General features: G+C 53.1%; 2 protein-coding genes across 7 annotated transcripts in view; both read right to left on the bottom strand.

Moving 5' to 3' along the window:
* Positions 1–955: 955 nt before the first annotated feature.
* Positions 956–4,947, bottom strand: SLA2 (Src like adaptor 2). 3 transcript variants are annotated; one of them, XM_072350238.1, is made up of 8 exons: positions 4,469–4,947; positions 3,923–4,230; positions 3,124–3,399; positions 2,946–3,032; positions 2,555–2,658; positions 1,665–1,814; positions 1,464–1,590; positions 956–1,387 (listed from the first exon to the last, which is right to left on the bottom strand). In XM_072350238.1, exons 2-8 carry the CDS (start codon positions 3,937–3,939, stop codon positions 1,225–1,227), a joined length of 924 nt encoding a protein of 307 aa, XP_072206339.1. In that variant the 5' UTR covers positions 3,940–4,230; positions 4,469–4,947; the 3' UTR covers positions 956–1,224. The 3 variants fall into 3 exon arrangements, with proteins under 3 accessions (XP_072206339.1, XP_072206338.1, XP_072206340.1); XM_072350237.1 differs by having other exon boundaries at positions 3,923–4,947; XM_072350239.1 differs by having other exon boundaries at positions 3,124–3,364; positions 3,923–4,941.
* A 734-nt stretch (positions 4,948–5,681) lies between these two features.
* NDRG3 (NDRG family member 3) overlaps positions 5,682–25,869 on the bottom strand; it is a 52,813-nt gene continuing 32,625 nt past the window's right edge. For 2 of the 4 annotated variants that reach the window (XM_072349774.1, XM_072349773.1), the window contains exons 4-17: positions 18,255–18,360; positions 17,547–17,667; positions 17,022–17,084; positions 16,651–16,711; positions 15,433–15,519; positions 14,838–14,894; positions 13,580–13,683; positions 13,132–13,197; positions 11,532–11,583; positions 10,201–10,248; positions 9,514–9,549; positions 9,370–9,421; positions 7,693–7,731; positions 5,682–7,170 (exon numbers count right to left, since the gene is read on the bottom strand). In XM_072349774.1, the coding sequence (XP_072205875.1) occupies positions 6,992–7,170; positions 7,693–7,731; positions 9,370–9,421; positions 9,514–9,549; positions 10,201–10,248; positions 11,532–11,583; positions 13,132–13,197; positions 13,580–13,683; positions 14,838–14,894; positions 15,433–15,519; positions 16,651–16,711; positions 17,022–17,084; positions 17,547–17,667; positions 18,255–18,360 (1,071 nt within the window). In that variant the 3' untranslated portion in view covers positions 5,682–6,991. The remainder of the gene's footprint in view (positions 7,171–7,692; positions 7,732–9,369; positions 9,422–9,513; positions 9,550–10,200; positions 10,249–11,531; positions 11,584–13,131; positions 13,198–13,579; positions 13,684–14,837; positions 14,895–15,432; positions 15,520–16,650; positions 16,712–17,021; positions 17,085–17,546; positions 17,668–18,254; positions 18,361–25,869) is intronic. The other 2 variants (XM_072349776.1, XM_072349775.1) reach the window with 1 other exon arrangement.

Raw genomic sequence — 25,869 nt, 5'->3', positions numbered from 1 at the left:
TTGTGTTCTCTCAGTCACTGGTCAATGAACGCAGCGTGGAGCCTCGATGAGATGAGCAAACATTGCACTGTGGATGCGTATTTGTCTTTGTTGATGCACTATTAGAGCTGAGGGGCTGTATATAGGATTTTGCTTTGGAGCAATATTTGCAAGACTTGAAAACTTGTGTATCTCGGTGTTTGGAATCAATAAATAGGCTTTGTTGGTTAACTCTTAGCGCCGTCTTTGTTTCAATGAATGATTCAATAAAGTAACTTTGGATTTCTGTCTGTGCTTGAAGCTGCTCAAAGCCAGGCACTGATGTGTGGATGGCGTGCAGTGGGGATGCTGTGCGGTGGGGATGCTGTGCGGTGGGGATGCTGTGCGGTGTGGATGCTGTGCAGTGGGGATGCTGTGCGGTGGGGATGCTGTGCGGTGGGGGTGCTGTGCAGTGGCAGCTCCTCTGCCTGGAGTGTTCTGTTCGGGTATTTAAAGTCGGGGACGGGGGGGGGTTGAAGTGTCTCACCCCATCAGCAGCAGATGGGGGCAAAGGGGGTGGAGCTGAGCGGGGCCTCCAGGCAGCCCCCAGCTGTGGCCGCACCTGGGGAACTGAGAGAGTGAGCTGAGGCTGCCCGAGACCAGCAGTGAGACACGGAAATGGAGAGAGCCGAGCGTGTCGGGGCAGGAAATGGGTCGGGTGCTGCCACAGCGACCTCTGTGAGCTCAGAAAGGGAAGAGAGGAGGTTTCCAGGCTCTGTGCCACCGCTGGGTGCGATGGGGCTGCTGGGGGGTTGGTGTGCTGCAGCCAAGCTGTCCCTTCTCCCACACGGTCTTCAAATTGGGTCAGTCCTCCCACTGAACTTTGGTTATAGCAAAGGCCTCCTGAGCTGCAGGGCTGCTCCATGTGCTCAGCGTGGTGGTGCTGAAGTTCCACCCCCCCCCATAACCCTTAATTAAGACATTACAAACAGGTGTTGCTGTTTGTCCTGCAAGGTCCTGTTTAATGGATGAGTTAAAGCTTTAAACCCATCTCAGTGGGGTGAGGTAAGGGCTGCTGCTGTGGGGCAGGGCTGCTCCTGTCATGCTGAGGGCTGTAAGGGGCCGGGCTGTGCTGCTCAGAGCCCCACGTGGATGTGCCGTGGGTCCTGGGGCTGCAGGGCTGCGCCTCGACGTGGGCTCAGCGTGTGTGTGGAGGGGCTGCGGGCCCTGGAGCACGAGCCCGGCTGCGAGCAGACCTGGGTGCCCTCAGCTGCTCTTTGCCTCCTTCCCTCCAAGTCCCATCTCTGGGACCGCACCGTCCGTCAGCAGCAGGTAGGAGCTGATGGCTTCCCGTAGGCCCTGGCTGATGGGGGAGTTCTCCTCTTCCTCCCCCCCTGGCGGTGCCGCGGCCTCTGAGAGCAGGACGGAGCTGTGGGGCAGACGGGGGCGGTCAGAGCGCAGCTCCCGGCCCCAGGGGGGAGCACAGACCCCACAGCTGCGCACACCTGTCAATTTTGTCCCAGCTGAGCATTGGCTGCTTCACCACGGCGGGTCGGACCGGGGCTGGCGCTGCCTTTGCCGCCTCCATGGCGCAGGGCTCCCTGAGGGCGCAGCACAAACCCTCCCCGCACTCTGCGTGGGGACGGCAGCGTCAGCGCGGCGCTGCGCCGACCTGCGGCCCCCCCGGTCCGCCCGCAGCTCCTTACCGCTGTAGTGCTCCACCAGGTCGTGCAGGCTGGGGAAGGTGAGGCGGGGTGAGATGTAGAGCCAGCCGTTCTCCAGGCGGTGGATGCGGTAATGTGTGACTGCATCCCACGAGGCGAGCTCAGTGCGCCGCACCGACAGCGAGAAACCGCCTGCGGGGATGTGGGGCGGGATGGGGTGGGTTGAGCCTGCAGCCCCATCAGCCTCCGGCTCCAACAGCAGCACTTCTATCGGTGGGAGCACCACGTGGTGGGAGCACCAGCAGCCCGGTGCCAGCCCGCAGTGCCGGCAGCCCGCCTCAGGGACACGGGGTGTCAGCATGGGCTCTGCCCGCCGTTCCCCCTCCCCGTGCTGCCGCAGCACCAGGATGGCAGCGTTGGAGTGCAGCACGGCAGAGCTGCCAGGAGAAGGGCCCGGCCCGGGGGGGGGGGTGCCCAGCAGGGTCCCCTCGTCGTTGCTGTGGGGCTCTGCACCGCGAGCTGGGCCCCTTTCATCTCTGAGGCTGAACCGCTCTGCTTAACCGGCAGCTGCAGGAAGCCGGTTTGTTGGGGCCCTTCGGCGGAGGAAGAGGCGCAGCACAGAGCAGAGCAGCAGCAGGAAGCGGCCGTGCAGGGCAGCCCGGTGCCACCAGGTGTGGTGGCCGAGCAGCCCCGCTCTGCGCCTGGCTCTTGGCACGTGCTGTGGAGGGGCTGGGAAACGCCTTACACCGAGGAGGGCGCACGGCGCTGGGCCAACGTGCGGGCGGGTTGCGGGGCTGCTCTCAGGGGCTCCGCTCTGTCCGCTGTGAAACGGCCGGACGCTGCTGTCCTGCCCCGGCCCACAGATCCTGCCCGTGCCCGACCCCGCTCACGCTGTGGCTGCCCGTCCCAACCCCCCCCGGCGCTGCGCTCACCTCTCCGGGTCTGACTCTCGCGGATCAGGAAGGCTCCGCTGCGGTTTCCCGGCTGCAGCAGCAGCTCCTCCGCTTTCTCCCGGCTGACGCCCTCGTACAGCCACCTGCACGGCAGCGGGCGGGGCTGAGGGCTGCGCTACCTCCCGTCCCGGGGATGGGGACAGAGACGGGGACAGGTCGGCGGCCCCGCAGAAACGCCCGCCGGCCGATGAGGCCGCAGGTGTGGGGCGGCGGGACCGGGACGCCGTTGCCGCGTCCCTGAGCTCAGCTCCAGTGCCAGCACCGGGCCGGGAGGTGCAGCGGCTGCGGTTCGTCCACGAGTTCGGGGTGTCCCGGCTGAGCCCCACAGCCCACCGCTCTGCCCCCTACGTCACCCCGGGCTGACACCCACCTGTGCCGCACTTTGGCCACGCAGCTGCTGGGTATGAGGCACTCCTTGCCCGACACCTGGGATGCCACCAGCCACCACTCCCCGTCCCTGCGGGGAAGGGGGACGCGATGTCCCGCGGCTGTCGGTGGGGGGGATCCCCAGGACGGGCGCCAGCAGTGCCGCTCGGTGCGGGACTTACTCAGAGAGGACGCGGAGCTGCTCGCCCATCCTCAGCACAGCGCCCGCGCCGGAGGGGAAATCGCAGAGTGCCAGCGCCTGGAATCCGCCCGGGGCTGCCTGTGTGGGCAGCGGGGACGGCGCGGGGATGGCGGCCAACGGTGCGGCGCTGAGCGGCTTCTCCCGGCTGGGCAGGATCCCCATCCCTCGCCTCTCTGAGCCGTCAGCACGCAGCCCCGGCCCCCGCCCGCGGGCCCTGCCGGCTGGAAGGGAAGAACGGGGCTCGGCCCGGCCCCGGCTGCACCCGTGGCAGAGGGCGGAGGGGCCGGGACCCGCAGCCACGCACACCACACGGTGCCCACATCAGGCTCAAGGCTGCGGGCTCCCATCCCAAAGCAGAGTCAGCATCTCGTCCCCGGCACGGAGAATCCGAGCCGAGCGGGGCACGCGGAACGCCGGGACGGGGCCGATCTCCCCCGGGAGCCCTTCGAGGAAACGGCCTCGGCTCCGGAACGGCCCCCGGGGAGACGCGGCGGGCGGGGAGCCCCGGGGACGGGCGGCCCCAGGGCCCCGCCTGGAGCCGCGCTCAGCACCGCCACCCTACCCCGTCCCGGGACGTGCCGGGCCGTCGGGCCGCCCGCTGCTCTGAGCCGCCAGCGCCGAGCGGAGCAGCGCGGCCCGCTTCCCTTCAGCGCGCAGCGCTGCGCGTGGGCTCCTCGCCCGTGGGGAGGCACAGCCGAAGCCGCGCGTGACTCGACCGACCCGACCCCGCGGGCCGAGCCCGAGCTTCCCGCCGTCACCCGGCCGGGTCACCCTCCTACCTGCCGCTCACCGCCATCGCGCCGGGCTCCTCAGGGCCGGCCGGGCTCCGAGCATCCCGGCGTTTGGGCGCGGGGCTCGCAGCGGTGCGAAGCGACGAGGCCGGGCTCCGCCGGGACACCTGCGGCTGCGGCTCCCCCCGCGACGGACGCGGCTGAGCGGGCTCCTCCTTCTCGCTCGGCGCCGCCGCGCAGCGCAGCCCCCTCCGGCGCGGCCGTCGGCAAAGCGCGGGCGGCTCCCGCTGCTCCCGGCGCTTCTCTCTGCTCCCGGCCGCGCTCACATCCTGCCGCCGCTCGTGCTGCTCTGGCAGCTTCTGGTCGATCGCAAAACCGCCGCGTCGGTGTGAAGCGCGCACGGAAGAAGAACGGCGCACGCGAAAGCGGCCGCCACGCGGGGCCGGGCTGAGCGCCGAGCTGATGCGGCAGCGCGCGGCCTCCCCGCTGCTGCGACCGAAGAGGCGGAGAGGAACCCGCGGGTCGGTCCGGGACGCGCCGTGACCCGGGAGCGCTTTGCAGCCTCAGGTGCGGCAGAGGAGAAGCGCTCCGCACCCGCCGCTATCGGCCGCTCCAGGAATTGCGGTAACGGCTGCGCTGGGGGGAAGGAGCTGCTGTGGCCGCCCCGACTTCCTCCTCGAAGCCGTCACCGGTATCGCTGCTGCGTCTCGAGAGCCCCCGCGGACGGCCCGTCCTTCTCCACCTCCCGCCCCGGGGCTGCGGCGCTCCCACGGCTCAGGTAGAAGGAAAGCCCCGGCCGCCCAAACGGAGCGAGGCCAGGCGGCGTGAGCCCAACGAGCGGCTCGGCGGCTGCGCCTCCCGGCTGCCCCCGGCACGGAGCGGTGCCCGGCAGCGCAGGGAAGAGGCAGCGCGGCCCGGGATCCACCGCACGGCCCTGCGGAGCCCCGGCAGCAAAGCTCCGTCCTTCCTCACGTCCCTCTCAAAATGCCGAAATCTCACCCGCTCGCTCCGCTGGGCTCCATCCCGCGCAGCCCCGGGTTTGTTTCCTCTGACTCATTTCGTTGCCATTTTAACGCTGTGTTTGTGTTCCCTTCGCTCTGTATTTTCTTAAGGGAACTCAAGGAGGAATCACTTCTACGTGCAGCCACCTGCTGCAGCTCCCCTCAACGCACCCAGCAGTTGCAATTAGCAGCGATTAATTTCACCTGGCACCCGAGGGCTCGGCCTGCCCTCCCCCCTTGCAGACAGTCTGTACTTCTGGCAAACGCTGCATGTCAGTGGGAGTTCCCCAGGTGTGAACCGGAGCCCACCCCGGGCAGAGCTGCAGCACCAGAACGAACCTGAGACCAACAGCTTCACCGCTTCTCAGCCCCAGATACCCCCCGTGAGCACAAACTGTCATCTCGAGAGCAGAAACTGGATCTGAGAGGCAGAAGCTGAACGGCTGTTCTCAGCACCGCGCTGCGCACACCTGGCTGGGCGCACTCACCCCGAGCAGCCAGCAGGGCCGGCACCGCGTCCTGCAGCACCCGCTGCTTTGTTTGGCAGCACAACTGTGGGCAGGGCAGACAGCCCGGGGCACCTCCTGCCTCTGGAGGCAACTCCGCGCGGCAAACCGCCCCCGAAGATCAGTCAGAGCCGGAGGTTCCTCTCCGCAGTCCGGCACAAACCGCAGCGCTGCCCGCAGACATCCCAGCCCCAGGACAGCCCCACGAGGGCCGGCGCTGCCCCGCCAGGACGGGCTGCTCGCAGCGAGATCCGGCTGCAGCGCAGGCCCCGCCAAGAGAAACAAGGCGAGCAGGCAGGGTAACAATGAAACTCAGTTGTAGCTTTATTTAATAACTGGTACAAAGTCCCCCTCAGGCAGAGCTTCCCGGTCCCATTCCCTACCTGAAATGGAGCAGAACACGACGTGACCCTCGGGGGAGCTGCCTCCCAGTGAGTCAGGACTGCTCACCTGCTAAGTACAGATGTTTTGCTCGTCCTGACCACGCATCCCTTTCCTCCCATTAGCAGCCGGACCCTGGCACACTGCAGGCATTTCCCTCCTGCTCCCTGTGACCCAGACAGATGCAAAAAGGCAGCAGAGCTGTGAATTCCACGAAGACGACAAGCAGTACCTGCACAAAGGCATTCACTGCTCAACTGCTGGCCCGAGTCACACAGACACGGCCCACAGCAGTCATTGGCATTCACTGGCATTGCCTGAGCCTCAGCGAAGTCCCTGTGCAGACACCTTGCCCGGGGACGGCAGCAGCGAGAGACAGAATTGGCAGTGCAGGAGATTTGGGCATCTCTGGATGCTGAGGAGCACTGCTGCCCATTTCACAGCCTACCTGATGCTAAAGATTCCCCCTGTGCCAGGGCAGAACTGCGGCTGCGCCTTCACTGCACTCGGCTCCCTGCAGGAGGGGCAGCCTGGGGGCCAGAGCTGCTGCACTTCAATCCCTTGTACTCTGATGAACAGTGCACCTCGGTTAGCGTTCGTTCACTTGTTAATTGCTTTGCCCTTTCGGGAGGCTCGGGTAAGAAATCACTGCTCCTTCTTAACACACACACACAGACATGAGACCACGGCAGCATTTCTGAGTGTTGGTTGGCAGGCCACAAGTCCTGGGAACACAAAGACCTCCCGGTGGGCTCCGTGCTCCAGGCACAGCTCTGCCTCCAGTGCCTCAAGCATCACATCATCATGGTCTTGCTTTCCCGTGTCCCGCAGATGCTATTTCCAACTGCACCACAAGGGTCCTTTAGCAGAAGCACAACTAGAAAGCAATTCTAAAACCTCACAAAGCCACAGAAATTATATATAAATGAACAGGGGAGACAATGGCTGTCATCTGCATCGATACACAGCACAGACAGGAGATGGTATCAGCACGTACAGTAATGTGATTTACTAAGACTGCAGAATGTTAAACGGGTTGTAAAGAAGCTCTGATACCAAGGGCATACAGAAAGGACCAAAGTAATGCCAAGTACAGACTACTAAGGAGGTGGCAGCTCAGATGGGCATGCACAAGTTAGAGAGAACAGTTAATGCCACGTTGTATGAAATGCTGGATTCTGAGTGGGTTCAGTGGGGCGAGTGTCTGAATCCAGAAGAGGGTCTCCTGCTTAACAGGATACTTCCATGGTTTGAGGTGCGTCCTGGAGATCAATTCCATCTGGGGTTCCAGCACTGCCATCACCATGGTTGCTGACATGAGAACGGCTGCGGATGCTCTCCCCGGAGCCCACGCTAGATGAGGAGTGAGTACGAGAGCGCATCAGCCTGGTCATACTAGCTGCTGGAACTGCAAGAGAAAACAAGAGAAAACGGGACTCACAAAAGGAGTAAGCTCACAGGCTCAGAGCAAGTACCATGGTCAGCCAAGTACGTGTTGCTGGGTAAGCACAGAAAGAGCTATACCCTCAGGAAGAAAACTCACTCTTCAATGCCAAAATTACGCCTTTGCATGTCTAAAGCAAAATGTTTAAGGCCCAATTTCAAAAGGTCCAAGGTGAGCAAATGCCAGAAGGGTAACTGATCATTTGCAGGCGCAGTCATGGTGAGTGTGTGCAAACCAAGGCAGCCGTTGTACAAGTGACCTTTTGAAAGTCAGTCTCATCACTCTAGAAAACCACGGAACTGAAATCATGCAACAATCAACAAAATACAAATGAAAGGTGGAAAAACCATAACAAACACGTTGTATGATGGATCAGCCTAGCCCAGAGCAGGCCAGCAGGACATGCTGAGATGGAGCAAGGCACCCGAAGAATCATTCAACTCAGTACACAGACTTGGGCCAAGGCAGATGCACAGTTGAAGGTACCTGACTCAGTGCTTAGGTGGCTGAGCTGCACATAAGGGACTGGAAACAACACGAGACAAGGAGAGGGATGAATACAGGAAAGAGCCGATTAGTTGCAGAGCGTGACTACCAGCTGCGCTGCTCGTGGGATCCCCGCCTGCTTTCCCTTCCACTCCCAGCTCACACGCTACGCTGCAGCTCCCACTATGTGAGAAAACAGCTGCTAATGAGCATCTCACCGAAAATCTACCTGGCCCAAACCTCTCCAGTTACGTCAGCTGGAAGCTGCAGCACACTTGGCAACCTCACCTCCCCACCACTGAGCACACAACTGCACAGTAGAGACAACATTCCTGACGTGGGGAAACTGCACTATTACTCTGCAGTTCTGAATGCTGAACAGAAATTCTTGCCTTTCCTAGAGTTGGTATCATCGGACGCCCAGCTACAAGAAAGGCTTTACTTTCTACCTGCAGCATCAGCATGGGTAGGTCCAACCACTTCAGCCAGTGCACAGAAGAAAGAAGAAAAGCTGTTGGAGAGCTGGTCTGTGCAGCTGTAGAGGTGTCAAGCTGCCGAGCTATTGCTCTGCTCTGAGGGGAGGACCTGCTGGCCCACACTCAGCACTCATGCACAGTCTTGCCAACCAAAGCTGGTAGAACAGCTCTGGGACTAGATACAAATTCCAGAAGTAGAAAATGACCACTCATCTTTCCCCTGTGCTACACATCCTGATGGCAAGAGACCTGACTCCCAAACTCCTGCTGACACCCCCACTCTGATGACGGCATTTGCTGACTCTACTGGCACTTGGAGCACAAGAGACTTGAACACGGAAATGTTCTCAAGTTTGTGAGATTAACAGGCCCTTCTCACAATGCATCTTCCTCTAAAGGGTCAGGCTCTTCTGGACAAGGCTCAGAGAACAAGACTGTCCCAGTATGCTCATGCCAGCTACACACAGCTCTCTTTGAGCCCTGACACCCATGAGCTGGCAAAAAATCTCTGTCCACATGCAGGCCAATAGGAGTATCACAGTGCCCATGTTCTGTGCTTAACTCAGTCATCGGAACCAGCCCTCCTTTGACTCCAGCTTTTGAAGGTCTACCATCAACAGAAGGGACCTTCTAGCCCTGGCCCCTGGCAGGCAAGGCAGAGCTGTGCCAGTGGGCCTATGATGGAGGCAGAGTTGACTGAGTGCACCACAGAGCTCTTCTCCTGAAGTTCTCAGTCTCTGGAATAGAAGGGCAAGTGAGGTCTCAACCTGACACACTCAGGACTTGATGTTTTCTGTTTACTCGCACAGGGAGGAGCCACAGGGCAGAACTTCAGGTACCCATCCCAAGCATGAGGTTGTGCTAACTCTTTCCCCTTTGGAGAAGCTGGCACAGAAGATTTCTGACATTTCGCTGTCCTTGTAAGCACAGTTCTTCTAACTGTGACAAACATGAATTTACAACATTTTATCAACACCAGCAACCAACCAAGAAGAGCAGTGCAGATTAAACACACATCGGAGAACAATTCTGGTTTACCAGCTCGTCAGCAGTAGCTGATTTTCCAGCATGGATGGATGTCCTGGCAATCACACTAACTTATGAGTGGGGACACAGATGCCAATGGGCTCAGATGGACCAGAAAGGCTGAGTTCCCCTCAGAATAAACCCGCCCCAAACCAGAAAACTGTTTGCCACTTACTGTAGCCCATTCCCTGCACAAAGTACTTGAAGGCTTCAGTCAGCTTGCCAGGCTGTGGAAACAGAAAGTGAGGCGTTAGGGTGAGCAATGCAAAGGGCTTTGTACAAACCAAATCCCACAGAAAAGCTGGGAGGTGTTTCTCACCTGAACCACTTGGGGCAGTCCCCCGCAGTCAGCCATCTGCAGGGGAAACAAAAGGATGCTGAGTCTTCATCCCACCCCAGGTCAACTGCAGGACTGGGCCAGCACCGCCCACCCCACCGCGCTGCACTGCCACGTTAGGCACCTTTTTAGCATTTCACCTCTAAAGCCAAAGCAAGACCTGGTGCTACGTCTTCTGGGGGCTTGCTGCTGAAGGAACTCAGCATCCTGGATGCTGCACTACCACGCAACTTCAGCCCATACTCTAGAAGCCCAGAAATAACCCAGCATCTGCCCAGCTCCTCCTGCCACTCTTTCCACATCTGGTGTTCTGCAATTCTATACACGCTGAGAAACTACAGGTGAAGATGGGGCAGACTGGTGGAAAGCTATAAAAAGGGGTGATGCTGCTGGCAATGAGCAGGGTTGAGGCGGGGCACCTCTGCTAATTCTCATTAAATCTCAGGTGAAGATAGCAGAGAGCTGGCCATAAAGCGGGGAACCAGGGATCCCCTGATGAAAAACTCTTATCTCCTGAGTCTGTCTCCACCCAGGAGAAGAACACGGCTCTAAGTGGTTGTCCAGAAACCTCCTGAAGCTGAACACACAGAAGGCACACACATAAGTGGTGCTGGCTCATCACAAAAAACATCTTTGTGCAGGATGGGATGATTCTGGAATAGCACTCACCTTCAGAAGGGTAGTTTTGGTTGGGTCAAGACGTGAATTGCATTCAACCTAAAATAAAAGGAGGAAACAGGTATATAATACAACACAGAAAACTTGAAGAGTCAGATGAAAAATGTGGAGCAGCTGTACCACTAGAGGCAATGAATTTCTTCAGCAATGGGAGCTTCTCCAGGGCCAGAAAGGAAGCAGATAGTAGGTAGGAAAGGAACAGTGAATGAAGATGCAGGGAGGAAAGGCAGGTCTTCTAATCCAAGTGAACCTTGTGGCAAAGAACATCAGTGTTCTGAGAGATGGGGATGTGAATTAATGGGAAAGCATCCCCCAAATCTGACTCTGCTGGGCTCTGACAGCAAGACTGGAAGAGAAACAGACTTCTGAACCTTGCAGCACAGAGGGAGATGATAATTCTCCAGGCAGGCAAGGAGGCAATGGTCACCTCCTCTGTGTAGTCCTGCTGTCAACAGTGAATAAGTGGGGACCTATAGGAACAGCAGCTCTAGAGCAGGAGATCCAGAAGACCCTATCCCCTCTGTCAGCTGTAGCTGGGAGGCAATGAGAATCCTTAGGGACACCTTCCCAGCAGAGGTGAAACTTTGAGAAAGTACATTGTACATTCCAGACTGGTGAAAAGGCAGGAGGCCATGACCAGAGAAGGCCCTGCAGCAGTTCTCCATGCACAGCTCTCAGATCTGAGCTACTGCTTTAGATAATTTCTCCAAGTTTCTTAAGTAAACTCCTCTTGTTCACAAGGCCCTGGCCTCCCCACAATCTCTTGCTAAAGGGCACCACAACCCCTCTGCACTGGGCCATGCCACATCTGTAATTGTGCTGGGAAGGAAGTGGTTATTGGTGACTTCACAGATAACAACAGGAAGGAGAAGCTACTGGCTGTTGACACGGTGTTCTTGCAGAACTCTATGTTTCTCCCCACAGCGGCTTCTCTTTAAACCTCAAGTAGCCCCAGCACAACAGCAAGAGAACAGCAACTCATGAATTGAAAACTGAACTCCAGGCAGCATCCTGGAAGATCTCAGGGAAACATACGAGTTCCTGAGAGGGGTCTGCAATGCTTGCTAAGTGAGACGTGGGGCACAAGGACTCTTATTACTCAGATCAGAGCAGCCCTGCAGGGCTGTCAGGTCTTCTCAGCCTCAGCTCACCCACCAATGGCTGAGAGTTTTCAATAGCTGTGGGGGCAAAAAAGAACTTTGGATAAAGAGAGACTTTTTGTGGCTAGTTCTGGGCATGGTGAAAGCACTGCTGGGTAAACTGGTTTGCCAATTGTTCTCTGGGTTTAATATCATGTGAGGGAAGTGTTTGTGCATACGTACCACTGCTTCCACGGCAGGCGAGTTGTCACCAACCACTAGCAAGGCAGGGCACCTGGTAAAACCCCAAACAGAAACATTACCTACATTGCTTCCAAGGGACTTCTCAGAAGGCTGAGGTCTGCGTACCAACAGCCTTATGCAATGTTAACAATGCTAAGCAAAATCCCTGCATGTCACCATAGCATGGCTTTCTGTTTTCACCAAAACCTCCACGGCTTGCACATCCACTCCATGCACACCAACTATCACTGCTGCTTCACATGTGTTAAAATATGGACCTCCAGCTGGTAGAAGCACCCTCCTAGACAGCAGAGGGAGTGTGCTGTCTGGAATGAGTGCCTGAACATTAGCAATTTAAGAATGATCTCATCCAACAGAGTGTAATGCCTCTGAGGCATTACTACTGGTCAGCACCTTTTTTGGTTCATATTTATTAAAGAAACATAAAAGATGCTGGGAACTTATATTGAAAAATATGACATTAAAGCCTCTGTTGGCAAATCTGCAATTTCATGCTCATTTTTGGTACATGCTGTAATTCAAGAAGGGTTAACAATGAATGTCTAAAATGTGCAGGAGGCCACCGATTGAGTGGCTGCAAGTTTATACGTGTATTGTTCATTTACATGAGACAGGTTTAGGGACCCTGGTGGACCAGATAGTAAAACTTATACTAAGCGTATCAGACCTCAGTACTAGTCAAGTACCTCCAAGGGCTGGGAACCTGAGGGCTTATAAGGCAGTCTAGAAGCAAAGAGACCACAGCTTTCACAGGAAATGAGTTTGCAGATCCGCGTCAGTCACTTCAGTGGACAGTGCTCTGTGATGTGCAGCTGCATGACAGAGCAGGGACCAAGCAGGGAAATCCACCTCTTTCAGGTTAACCAAGATCTAGTGGGTTTGTCTGTGGATGCCTAAAGCATCTGCTGGAACTGACAGGAGCAGAAGTCCACATGACAGAACCCGTGCAGCAGTCTCTAGCCCAGCCCAAGCATCCTGCCTCAGCACTGCAATTTGCAGCCTTCAATGTGCTCTACACACCGGAGGTGGTTTCCCCCTTTGCTTTCTTGCTTGGAACTTGAAAATTTATTTATACATCCCCTGTACCGGTAACCACTAATTCTCCAGCGCCTGTTCCTTCTCAGCTGGACAACGCACAGAATATCTGCTCTGTGACTGATGAGGCACTGCCAAAGTGGGAACTACCACACCCTCTCCATGCCTTCATTGCCACCTCTATAAGAATTGTGCAGGCAACTTTTTGGGGCAGAGCAGGGACAGGGGAACACAGGCAGCAGCAGCAGCAAATGAAAACCTGCTTCATTTTTCATGCAAAATAATCAAAGTAAGGTTCAGCAAATACAGTGACTGCTGGGTGGATATGTTACTCCTCTGAGCTCACATTCTGGGGAATCTTATCATGTTTTTACTGAAAGGGCTTCCAGACACCTCTCTGCCTCTCTGGCTGACAGGACCACACCAAAGCTTGTGATTGCCTTCCCAGCACTTTAGCTAGAGGGGCTCTTGCTAAGAAACAGTAACACTTTTTCTGTTGAAGGGACTGCATGGTAACCAACCAGGCTGCTTAACAGTAACTTACTTGAGTGTTTTTGCTGTATTTTCATTGACACCAATCACCGGTCTCTCAATTTCCAGGTCTCTGCGACTGGAGGACAAAACAGAACAATACATCAGATCAGCAGAGGCTTACAGTGGGGACATTCAAAACAATCATATGTGCTGGCTCCAGCACCCCAGCAACAGAAAACCACTCTCTCTGTCATGCCATGAGCTCGAGCCTCCGTTGCCAGAAAATGGGATCTGTGGCAAATTTGCTGTATGCCTTGAGAGAAGATCCAAAGAGGAGAGAAAGGGTCATCCAGGCAAGAGGCTGAGCTTGGCTTCTGATAACTGCTGAAGGGCTACACTTAGGACAGAGCTTCCCACAGAAAAACCTCCAGAAGAATAATATATATTGTAACAAATCTACTGAGCAGGATGGGTATAGGAACAATTCCGAATCTAGCAGGCAAAGAAGTATCCTGTACCTGTTGTATGAGGTGAGAAACAGCTGAAGGTTATCTTGGTTAATGTCCTGTGCGATATGAAGCCGGTATGTTTGGATCAAATCTAGATTTGCCTGCAGCTCCTCCTGTATAAAAGCAAAAGAACTGAAAGGAACACATTTTTTCACACATAAAAATAATTCATAAGAAATTATATTCATAGAAATGCTGCTGCTGAACTGTCTCCATACACACTGCTCAGCCCACAGGGCAGTGACTCCAGGCTGCACTGGTATCTTGGCTGCATCGAGTGGAACGGAATGCTAAGTGCAATGTTTTGGTAATGTGATCATATCTTCACAAATGGCAGCCCATGTGCTGCTGCAGGTGTATGAAAGTATCTTCAGATGGTATAAGCCAGCACCTAAGCTTCAACAATGCTTACAAAGGTACAAACCATCCTGCTTTAGGAAGGTTTTCCACTTACGTTTAGTAAGCAAAGTTTTACGTTAGAAGCAAAGCTTTAGAGGTAAGTGCCAGGATTGGGACCAAAGGAAATTCTCATCCAAACACCCAATTCAGTGAAAAAACTGCATTCCAATATGATAGGAACCAGTATAAATAAGGAGGGGATAAGAAAACTATGTGCTCAAAGCAGGAGGAGGCCAAGAGCCTCCTTTCATTGCCGATGTGTGATATCACAGGTCCTTCAGGTTAAGGATTGACTTGCTGCAGGTCACATGCTATGTGCATGAGGCATGGATCCTTTCCATTTCCCAGCAAGCTTGCTGACTGGGAGCCAGCAAACCCCAAATGGAAGGCATTGTTGTAGCCAAAGTCTTCCAAAGGGGCTATTTTGACTCTGTTGTAACTGAAGGGAAAGAGGACAATGCAGCAGTTCTGGACACATACAATAACCCCTGTCAATCCCCAACCAATCTGCCCTCTGCCTACAGCCCAAATACCTCCACACTGGCTACACAGTACAGTCTTCCACATGTTTCTGCAGACACTTCCCTGGGCAGCTCAAAGGAAGATGTTCTGCAGCACTGATGGTGTGGGGCACTGCTTCCTTGGCCACATCTGGAGTCTGGAGACAGCCAGATTAGTGCAATTTTGAGGATGTACCTGTTCCCCTCAGCATGCAAAACCCTGGTGCAAGCTTGCCACATAGAGAAGATACCACTGTCTATGGTAACCCTTGTCTGATGGACCAGGGTTTCTTCAGAGCAGGTACATCCAGGAGTTAGAGGTCCATGTGTGGCTGCAGGGGCAACATTAACACCTGCTGGTTACTTACATGTCCAAAGTGATGTGCCAAGACAATATCAACTATGTTGGTTGTCCAGCCTGAAAACTGAAAAGTGAGAATGAATGAGGCAGAGTACTGGAAAATGCTGTTTCATTACAACTTTCAAAGCAGCTCCTCAGAATAAAGAGAATAACAAAGAAAACTTTTCAAGGGATATGAGAAACAAATGCCTGAGGTTTGGGATGGGCCCACAAGGCTCCAAAGAAGCACACACAACAGACAGCTCTCCAGAAATATGGAAACTTTGAACAATTGTAGGTAGCTAGCATAACAGAATTATTAAAAGACTCAGACTCAGCTAGATGAATCCTGAAAGCACAAGTACTAAATCAGAGGAAAGATCAGTGCTCAGCAGCAACTCATCTTCCTGTAGTTTACCAGAATTACTCACTCACACATGATCATGCCCACTCATGCTTCTATGGTGTAGGTCCTGCTACACCCAGACCAAGAACACACCAGGGAAAGAAATGAGATCTTGCAGTTTTGGCCATAAAATTCCTGTACTCAGTCCCTTTCTTACTCTATATACTGTTCATTAAGCACTATGGAGAGAAGGTATGTAGGGGCTGGAAAATCTCACCTTGGATGCTGCCCAGTCAATCCAGCCCTTTGCACATGGATCAACATTAATAAGCACCAGTCCCTCCACCAGGTCTGGGTGGCTGAGCTGTGGGAAGAGAGCACAAGCACACTCAGAAGGATGGCTTAAGCCACACTGGGAGGTGCATCAGCTGAGAAATTTCTTGCAAGAGGAAGGCAAGGCAAAATGCCCCTCCTCCCGCTCCATCCTGCCATCCCTGAACCCTACAGTCTCAAATACTTTAGGAACTGCTTGTGAACACAAAACCCATCAAACAGAAGCGGAAAGCTTCAAGCTCTAGGCTCACTCAAAGGCTGAACTTTTACTGAAGCTTTGTTGCAGTGCACAGGTGAGCACCAGAAGCAAACGGCTTGCAATCCACACAGCACGACAAGGGCTTTCTGACACTTCACTGAGCCACACATTTGAGTGATCTCTTAATTAAGACTCGTCATTACAAAAGATACAAAAAGTAAGGGAAAGCAAACACCAGTGACTCACTCTGAACTAGGTTCTCCCCTAACAAAATCCTGACTCCAGGAAACGGGAAGCACAGATTTTTTTGGAGGAGGGGCATCTGCACGCAGCTTTAAGAAGCAATAAGTGGCCTAAACCATGAGCAACTCTGCACTCAACAAATTCAAGCAAACATTACTGAGAATGTTCCAGTGCAGTGACTGCTTTTAAAACTATCCCTGACTGACTCAGGTAAATTCCTTGGCCATGTCCACTGATTTTATATACTCACAAGTACTCCACCAGAGAAAAACGTCAAGTAAGTAACAACACAAAGGCACTGTACTCCTTTGCTAAAGGTAGTGTGTTAAATTCTCTCCCTTTTCACTGAAAAAGCACACTCATCATCTGTGCTAGTCCACAGCACATCATCAGATCAACCGTTTGGTGCTCCCACAGTAGTGCAGCCAGAAGGTATTTGTAAAGACACTGCTACCTTCAGTGTTTTGTTTACAACCGATCATTCTTGGGCTTGGCATTTCTAGCAACCAGGATGGCTTCTGTTGACTCAAAGACATCACATTACTATCTTTCCATACCTGACATAGCCTCAGTTTAACCATCTTGATTTGGAGAAGCCCTCACAGAGCTCCCTGCATGCCTGCTGTAATTATCACTACCTTGCCCGTGCCCCACAAGTAGTCTGTTTGTTAAGTAAAGATCCCAGCTCATATAAGCCACAAGTAATGAAGAGATACTTACAGCACACCTGCTGAGGACATAAGCACCAGCTCCCAGCCCAATCCCAATGAAGCTTTTCAGGCTGAAATATAGGCATTTTACCATCAGTAAGACTAATTTAAGCTCACAGCTGAAGCATCCCAAAAGGCAAAGCTTTTTCCCTCCTCTGTATCCAGCTGTTCACTTATGGTTCATTTTCAAAATGACCCAGCAATGATTCAGTGGCCATAAGTCATCTCATGTGGCAGACAATGATCTCAGCATAAGAACCAGACAGAGTTACACAGGTTAGGAGGTGCTCAGTGGGCATACCAGATACTTCAAGCATTGAAAGAGGGAGGTGCTGGAATGGTTGCAACCAACTGGCTCACTCTGATTCTTTTCAGACTTACTTCAGGTGTGTCAGAACCGCAGGCAACATTTCAGCCAGTTCATCCATAGTGGGATACTGGTACCTGAGAACCAAGAGAGGCTAAAATCAAAGCACCTTCAAACACAGCTCATCAGAGGTCACTTCCCAATTCTACCCAATATAGGTGATTATTCTACAATGATACTGTAGTCCAGGCAGCAACATGGATCCCAGCCCTCAAAGCAAGACTAACAGAAAGCTCTATTTAGGCAGTCAGGCATCTGTGGGAGGATGGACAGACAGAGCAAGGAATGCCAGCTAGACTGCAGTGTGCTCAAGTCACAGAGCTAATGCCAGTGCTTCCACTAGTGAGGGCCATAGCAACAGGAGAGTCCCTTGCAAATCTCTCTGGAAGCTTCCTCATCTTCCTACTTCCTCTGCTCCTGAAAGTTGCCTCCCACCATGCCCAGCCTGAGCAGTCCCAGTTGGCTTAAACTAGGTTCTACCACAGCCCAGACATTATAGCCCATGTCTGGAACTATAAGCATCTCCACAGAGCTCATACCCAGATGGGAAGGGGGGGGCTCCTTCCTGCTGGCCTGGAGCATCCACGTGGCACACAGCAAAATGGTGAGTGATCTCCTGCATGTCTTCAAAGTTAAAGAATGCATTGAAACAGGACTTGTCTGCAAAAGAAAAGGAAAATAAAAGACATGAGGCATTCCCTGACGAAGTTTAACTGTCATCCAAACATAATGGCACACGCCTGCACGGGCCCAACTTCCATGCTAAGCCCGTGGGATGGGATGCTGGGTGACAATGCTGCTCTGCCCCACTGACTGTATGCAGCGAGTCCTAGCAAAATAACTGCCACAATTGAGGGCACAACAAGCAAACAACAGCCAGCATGTATGCCTTGCAGTGCTTGGGCATTCACGGTGCATTCCCTTTAGAGAAGGGACATTCTCACCTCCCACTGTTCAGGGGAATTGATACCTCACGACAGACTCAAGGTGAGCAGCTCTATCAAACAGTGCTCCAAGTCAGCCAGAGCACTGTAGCATGGTGGATCCACTTCCACTCCAGCCCCATCTATTGCGGGCTGTTGGAGGACAGGAGCATGCCACTCAAGCAGACCTTTATCTTTGCACCCTGGAATAATCTGTCCCATCTCAGCTCCAGGCCAGTCCCAGTGCTCCCCATATTCAAATGATAAAACAAGTACAATAACAAACAAACACTTTTTCAGAGTCCTGGGAATGCATGGGCTTACGGTTGAGGCCTATGTCATGGTATGTGAGGATGACAGGTCTGTTCCCCTTGGGTGTGCCTCGCATGGTGACATGGACCACTCCAAAAGCTGTCTCAATGTCATGCTCCTGCAGAGAGAGAAGAAGCAGCCTCAGCATTATGTGTACTGGCTGTGCTATGGGACCACCAGCAGCAAGTGTCTCATCCACATTTTACCACTGCTGCTCTGTCCATGTCGGCAACTTTGTCAGACCTCTGTCTTTCCACAACCACTGCCAGGAACAGGTTGCCTTTGTACAGATATGTGAAGGGTTTGGCACTGTGCACAAGATCTCATCTCAGTGGGTGATGTTGCTGCACAGTAAGGGAGGCTCAGTGTCATCTGTCAATCTGTCTGTCCACACTATCATGAAAGCAGCTCCTTTTCCACAGTCACGGAGTGCCCTTCACTCCCCAGCTGGCATCCCTCTCCCTGTTACAGCCCAGAAGCCTCTGCTCAGCGTGCTTCCAGCCCACACCGCTGGGATTGGTGTGCTGAAGGGCAGCTGAGGGGACAGTGATGCCAGGGAGGCTGCCAGCAGCCCCAGGCCCTGTGGACCATGCACCTGAGGATTCTGAAACTGCAGAACACCAGAGAGCAGCAAGAGCCCAGCTCTGCAGCCCCAGCCACTGGCTGCCTGGGACGCTGGCACCCAGGGCACTGAATGAGAGCCTCGCCCCTTGCCTCAGAATTGTGGCAGCAAGAGCAAGCTGCCAGAGCAACACTACCCAAAGGAGCCCAAAGGAGCCCAACGGAGCCCAAAGGAGCCCAAAGGAGCCCAAAGTCTTCTCCCTGCTTGGCTGTGCAGCCTGACTTTCTGTCCTGCAATCCTTCCTGCAGTGCAAACCACCTCTGGCTGCCCCCATCCTGAGAGAACTGCTGGGTTTCACTTGCATGCTGCTGTCGCACTGCACACATGGAAAAGCCAGGGTGCCCAGCAAGCAGCAACAAGCTGACTGCACTGCATGTGCAGTGAAGTTCTCCAGCACAAGTCTCTGCCTTTTGCTGCCTTTTCTTGGTGTCCCGAGCTGCTCTGCTACAGATGGGACATGTCCTGCTTTGTGCTGCAGTGGTACCCTCACGGCCACAGCAGCAGCCCTCATTCTAGTGTTCAGAAAATTAGCTGGTGTGAATCAGCCCTCTGCCACATCTGGCAGCTTTAGAAGGAGGCCCAGGCTGCCCATCAGGAGCACTGCTGGGAGCAGCAAGCTCCTGGGATTGCCCAGAGAGGGTCAAAGCAGCTGCAGCCTGCAGCACCCCACATCCAAGCGGACCGACTGGCTGGCTGCCATGGAAAGCAGGGCTCTGCCATAAGCAGCTTTAACTCACTGACCTGGCAGGAAGCTATCCAAACTACCCAGCTTCTGGTTTTTTTGTTTTGTTTTTTTTTTATTAATCTGATTTTGTTAGATTTCTGCCAGGTCAGTGAGTTAAGAAGCTCACAGAGAGGTCTGACAAATGCTGGTGTAGGCTCCAAGCCAGATGGAGGGCATGGACTGGCTGAAGCAATAACTCTGCCCTGAGCAGCCTGCTCTGACTGACTTGCATCCCGTATATCTGCAGCCCCCAGAGGACTGCAAGGGTTTTATAAGCAGCAACAAAAGGTCAGCCATCAAGCAGAAGCACAAAACCCAAACTGAGCTAACAGTGAGAAAAGCACAAAAACAACAAGAGATCTGAAGACATCAAAATAGTCAGCAGCTCGGTGCCTTTTCTGGAATTACACTCTATCTCACCGCCAGGGTCACATGCACCGCTACCAGGTCAAAGACTGGAGAAGGTACTCGAAAGAGAAGCATCCATCTTTCTCCAGCTCTGTGGTTCCAGCACCTTGATGTGCTTTATATTGCAACAGCCTGCATTTCTGTGCAGGCTTTGTGTCCAAAACTTGAGCTTTCCTCAGCTCTATGGCAGGGAAGGGAAAGTTTCCTTGAGCTAAAAAGCACTCCTTGCCCTCCCACCTACTCTGGTTTTGTACACTGTATAAACTGAGATTTCAGCAAGTGAGATCACTTATTGAGAAGAGGGTTCTCACATCACTGCTGGGCACCAGCCCAACACAGAGGGTGCTCACCTCACCGATCCTTCAGCCACATGAACAGCTCAAACAAAGGGAACAGCCACTGGAGATGGGAAGCACCTTGAGAAATGCCATCCTCAGCAGACTGCAGAGAGCAGCGCTGTAAAAGCAGCAAGATGCTACAGGAGCAAACTTTTTGCTTTACCAACTGAGTCAGACACTACACTCAAGAGAAGGGTCCCCGTTGTTCACTTTTTTAACTACACACTGCAACACCATGCTGATCTCCTTCCCAAGATTTCTTAGGCAGGGAAGACCAAGCTGCACTCCCAGGCTCCTTGCATACTTTCCAGCTCCATTTTTCCAGTGAACTTCAATTTCTCTGAAATCATGCCCTGGAGCCATAGGGCTTTTCTCATCATCTGTGGTGGAAAACGACAAAAACATGCTCAGACGTCACACCATTATACAACACACACGGCTTCCCTGCCACCTGCTTCCCTCCACAGCTCTCCCACATATCAGAGCCAAAGGATAGCATGAGGCAGGTGCTTAATATAGAGCTTAGGTAACACATTCTAGATGGCAACAACAGTCACTGCCTCAAATTGGCCAGGAAAAGCAGAAGAGGGTATTATTTAATTACTAGTTTGTTACCATTCCAAGCACGGAGCGGACAAACCCAGCTGCAACAGACAGCTCCCTGTACGCAGCCCTGCCTTGTCGCACTGCCCACATAACCACTGCTCACCTAAAGTTCTGCCTGTTTTCCCACTGCTCTGGTGTTGGAAGCTCTCAGACACCAACCTCCTTTGTTTCTCAGGTGCTGCTGCGTGTGGGTTCTGGTCCCAGCTCAGGCCAGATCCAACATGCTGCACCACTGCATCCCCGATGGAGACCCCAGGACTGCTCTCTGCAGCTGCACAGCAGCAGCCTGAGCAGTGGGCTGGTCAGCAGCACAGAACACAGCAGGTGGCAAAGATGTGGCCAGGAGACAGTCAGATTTTAACAAATGCGCACTCTGCAAAATAAGGGAGGTAAAGGCGAGAGATGCTGTGTTTTGAAATACTTGAGAAGCTTTGATTCTCACTTAGAGATTGGAAACTGTCAGAGGTTTTTCTGAAGAGATGTTATCTTCTGCCCTCATTTGTACAGTAGGAAAAAAACAGCCAGCAGCCGCAGGCACTGCTGCAGGAGCAAAGGCAGCAGCCAGCTCTTGCTGGCCACAGGGCCCAGCCCATGACGCACAGCAGCGTGCCCCTGGCCACATGCCGGCAGCTGCTATTGATCAGCCCAAGCCCAGCAAACACGGTTCAGAAATTAGCAGCGCCCTTGGGGTGTGTGTGAGAAACGCCCTGATGGAGGAGCAGCAGGGACGGAGCAGGGCAGAGCACTGGAGCTGGCTGCACCACAGGTCCAGCAACCCTGCTAGTCTGAATGAAAGAGCGGATGTTTTGGTAAACAGGATGGGGCAAGCACGCAGTGACACATCCCCAGAGACGTGCATCTTGGACCCTTCTTTTTCCAAACCTACAACCATCTGTAGGTGAAAAGAGCCTTAACTGACCAGAGGCACGGCTTCTGCAGTCACCCTAAGACCAGAAAAGCCAAAGCAGTAATGTGCGGGCGGTGGAACATCCTTCCCACCTCTTGCACCAGCTGGTTTTGCCCTCAGCTTGGAAGGCAGCAAGCAGCCAACCCCATTGCCACAACCCACAGCAGTGGCACCAAACAGTGAGCTGGATTGCCCTTCACCCCTCCCCTCTCCTGGCTGAGGTTCTCCAGCCTGTATGGCTGCCGTGGTGCAGCAGCCTCTGTCTGCCTGCACTGCTGCTGCCCGTCGCGCTCCGTCCTTCCCAAGCGGAGGGGCTGGCAGAATGTCAAATGTGGGTGTGCTGCCGGTTTATACAGGAGCACAATGAGGTTGCTTTGTTCTCTGTTCCTGATAAACAAGAATTGATTTGCTTTGTTGAAAGCCTTGAGCCCTGCGCTGACATTTCCACTCATCTCTCGTAATGTCTTAAGCCTCCGGGTTATCACCAGCCCTGACTGAGTCCACTCTTGCATTCCACTGCAGCATGGTTTGACTCAATGAGCACCACGTTTACATTTATCCATAGGCAGATAAAGGTCGTCACCACACCTTTCATCACTTTTTCCAGGTCATTTATGAACAGGTTTAAACAGCACAGGACCCACCACATTTCTCCAAAGCACCTCTCTAGTGACCTCATACTACCGTGAAAATAACTAACCTCTGTTCCTTAACCAGTATTTAATCCATGAAAGGACCTCTCTAATTTATCCCCTGCCCCAAAAGCCCCTTAAGAGCCTTTTGGTAGGGAAGCTTGTCTTTTGGAAATCCAAGCAGGCTGCATCAATTCAATTGCCTTTATTTACATGTTACCAACCACTCCCCACAACTTTCCCTCACAAGCACCATGCCCAATGTTCATCCCCAGGATGCTAATTGCAGTCTGCTAGCTGTACCAGCCTGCCAGGTACAGCTGCTCACCAAACTTCCAAATCTTCTCTGGGACCCCTTTTAAAACTTGTGATACAGGGGAAGCACTGCAGCCCCAGGCAGCTTCAACAGGGGAAGGTAACCTCTCCCTTAACAACTCAACTATTCTGTTCTTAAACACATTTACTGCTTCTGGGTTGACAGAAGCAGCCCTGACACCCTGCTGTCAAAGCACGCCTTTTGTTTGCTTTATAGTCTCTGCAATGGGCACTGCAGTTTCAGGCAGGCTCTCTGCTGACTCCACCATGGTAACCTCTGAGCTGCTTCCACGGCAAGTTCACACACAACAAAGAAATTAAGTTCTGTTTTCCTGGTACAGCCAGATCTTCTCCAAGTCCCTCCTTCAGAGCCCAAGCAGCCAGCAGCACTCCGAACTCTGACACACTTCCATGGCTGATAGCTCTGAAATAGGACAATCAATTTTCCCCCTCTTGCAAGTCATCAAATTCCCTTTGTGCCTGCTCTATCCGTTTGTTTAATCTGCTGTAGTTTGTAACCTTTTACAATTTCTCCTGCTTTTCAAAAAAAGGTGTTTTTTTTTGTTCTGTTTTTTGTTTTGTTTTCAACAGCCTCCATGCTCTTCTGTTTAGTCATGCTGGCTCCCCTGCACCATTTCTCACATCTGCCAAGATAGATGGAGCCTTTGCTCTTTCCCTGCATTTTGGTGTCCTTAAGAAATCCCAGCACTGCTGCAAAATTGCGGATCTTAACTGCCCAGCTAAACTATCTTCAGCAAGATTTTCCATTTCTGTGCAGCTCTTGGTTTGAACTTCCATGCCCAGAATCAGTGAAGCTCTCTTCTGGAAAGGGTGTTGACCTGAAGCACGTTGTGGTTCCCAACACACAGCAGCTCTTTGAAGAATATTTTGCATGTATTTTTTCCCTGCTCAGAATCTCTGCTTTTGCTCCCCGGGACCCTAACCCTATTGCTCCAAAGAAGTTTGGATATAGGAATGGGGTCTTAGCGTGGTGCCCTACTGTTGTATCTGCCTGACTGACAGAGGGCAGCTGAGACCAGCTTGCAAAGTCATTGACAAAACTAGAGACAAAGCATAATTTTCCTATGGAAAAATTCCTGGAATTTCAATTTAAGGAAACCTAAGGTGTTCACTGAAGTAATTTAGAGTCAAATCAGATCAACAAACTTCCTGCAACACCCATCTGCGTCTTCCACCACCTGCAATTACCTTCTCCTCCTCCCACACCTCATCCACGTATTGCTCCCACTGTCAGAGTCCACTAGGAAGGCCCTCAACTCCCTGCTGTGGTCTCAGACAAGATTACAATAACCACTGGCAGAACCCAAACAAAAGAACCTGAAGATGTGCAGTTGAGAGGAGAATTGCCCTCAGCACCCTGCCCTTCCCGTGTCCAGTGCAGCCAGCAGTCACACAGACTGCAAGCAGGGTGCAGGGCAGGCTTCCTTTTCCCTCTACATCACAAGCAGTTCACCCTACAGCCACAGGACTTCTTCAGCTGGAAGGCACACACTAGGAGCGCAGACATGGTGGCACAGGCACTGACTCAACTCACCCTAGCTCTACCATTAAGCATTACTCTCAGGTAGGGGCTGGGCAGAAGAACACAGACAACAGTCAGAGAAGGGCCAGCAATGCCAGTGACTGCCTCCAAAAGCCCTGTGATTTCAGCCACATGCCTTATGGTCCCAGCTCCTTTTAGCCAGACCCCTTACGTCTCAGAAAAGGAAATGCTGTGAACTTCAAAGAGTTCAGCATCAGAAGGTGGTAAAACACAGCCTGACAGCAACTTTCAATCATTTTAGATAAAACACAGATACAGGAATTGCTGGGAGCTATTCCTTGCTGGGGATCTGCAGGTCAGATGAGGTTGTGACATTATCCAATTTGGCCTTAACATCTCTGAATGATTCTTAAAGTGAGGAAGCAAATGCACATCAAAACGTGAGTGCCAAAGTATAAGTTTTACTGTGGGCTGACGATGGGAAGAACTGGACACATACCCAATGCGGCACAAAGTTCACCCGGGGGAACCTTCTCTGACTGCTGCCTGCTGCTCCTGGCCAGAAAGGGAAGCAGTGTTAGGTGTCACAGAAGATTCCTAATATTAAGAAAAATCATCTCTGATAGAGGAAACTTCCAAAAGCAGCTCCAGAGGCAGTAAGGATTGCTTTGAGCTCAGAGCCCTGGGTGGTGAGCAGAGGGAGCTGGGAGCAGGGCTGCAGCAGCCCCTCTCTGAGCTGCCTTCCCTCCACTACAGCTCTGCACAGGATCCAGAGCTTAAGGTTTAGAAGTTATTAAAGTCTGAAGTAAACAATTTGTTTCACAGTGGGAATGATTAACAATGAGAATTCAAATTAGCAGTTCTTTTCACAACTAATTTATTAAGCTTCCTTTCTGGCATTACCAAATGAGTTCTACTCACAGTATGAGGCTGCTCAAAGTTCAATATTATTTTCCTGGAAAAAATTAGAATTTATTTGGAGACTGAAAACAAAGAATATACCTGTTAAACCTTTTCTATCATCTATTTATGCTTTCAGGTCTGGCAGAACATAAAGCAGCAAGGTGCCTGCTGCCTACATTCTGCTTGCAGCCCGGAAGGCCAGCCCTGTCCTGGGTTGCATCGAGAGCACTGTGACCAGCAGATCACACAGGGAGGCGATTCTGCCCCTCTGCTCTGCCCTCTTGAGATCCCACCTGGGGGTCTGGAGTCCAGTTCTGGAGCCCCTGACACAAGAAGGACAAGGAGCTGTGGGAGCAGGTCCAGAGGAGGGCCATGGAGATGATCAGAGGGCTGGAGCACCTCCCCTGTGAGGACAGGCTGAGAGAGCTGGGACTCTTCAGTCTGGAGAAGAGAAGGCTCCAGGGGGACCTCATAGCAACCTTCCAGTACCTGAAAGCACCAACAGGGAAGCTGGAGAGTGACTTCTTATAAGAGCATGTAGTGACAGGACAAGAGGAAACTGTTTTAAACTGGAAGAGAGTGGATTTAGACAAGATATTGGGAAGAAATTCCTTACAGTGAGGGTGGTGACACGCTAGAACATGTTGCCCAGTGAGGCTGTGGATGCC

This window comes from Excalfactoria chinensis, chromosome 15, assembly GCF_039878825.1.
Source record: "Excalfactoria chinensis isolate bCotChi1 chromosome 15, bCotChi1.hap2, whole genome shotgun sequence".
In the NCBI taxonomy this organism is placed as follows: domain Eukaryota; kingdom Metazoa; phylum Chordata; class Aves; order Galliformes; family Phasianidae; genus Excalfactoria; species Excalfactoria chinensis.
Note: the sequence above shows the minus strand (reverse complement) of the source record. Positions and strands in the feature narration are given on the sequence as shown.

Excerpts from the sequence above, each read along its gene's own strand:
- SLA2 (XM_072350237.1), bottom strand. Across the intron at positions 2,659-2,945 it reads GTGGCCAAAGTGCGGCACAG|GTGGCTGTACGAGGGCGTCA; the intron begins GTGGGTGTCAGC and ends GCTGCCGTGCAG. Across the intron at positions 1,591-1,664 it reads CCTGGTGGAGCACTACAGCG|AGTGCGGGGAGGGTTTGTGC; the intron begins GTAAGGAGCTGC and ends GTCCCCACGCAG.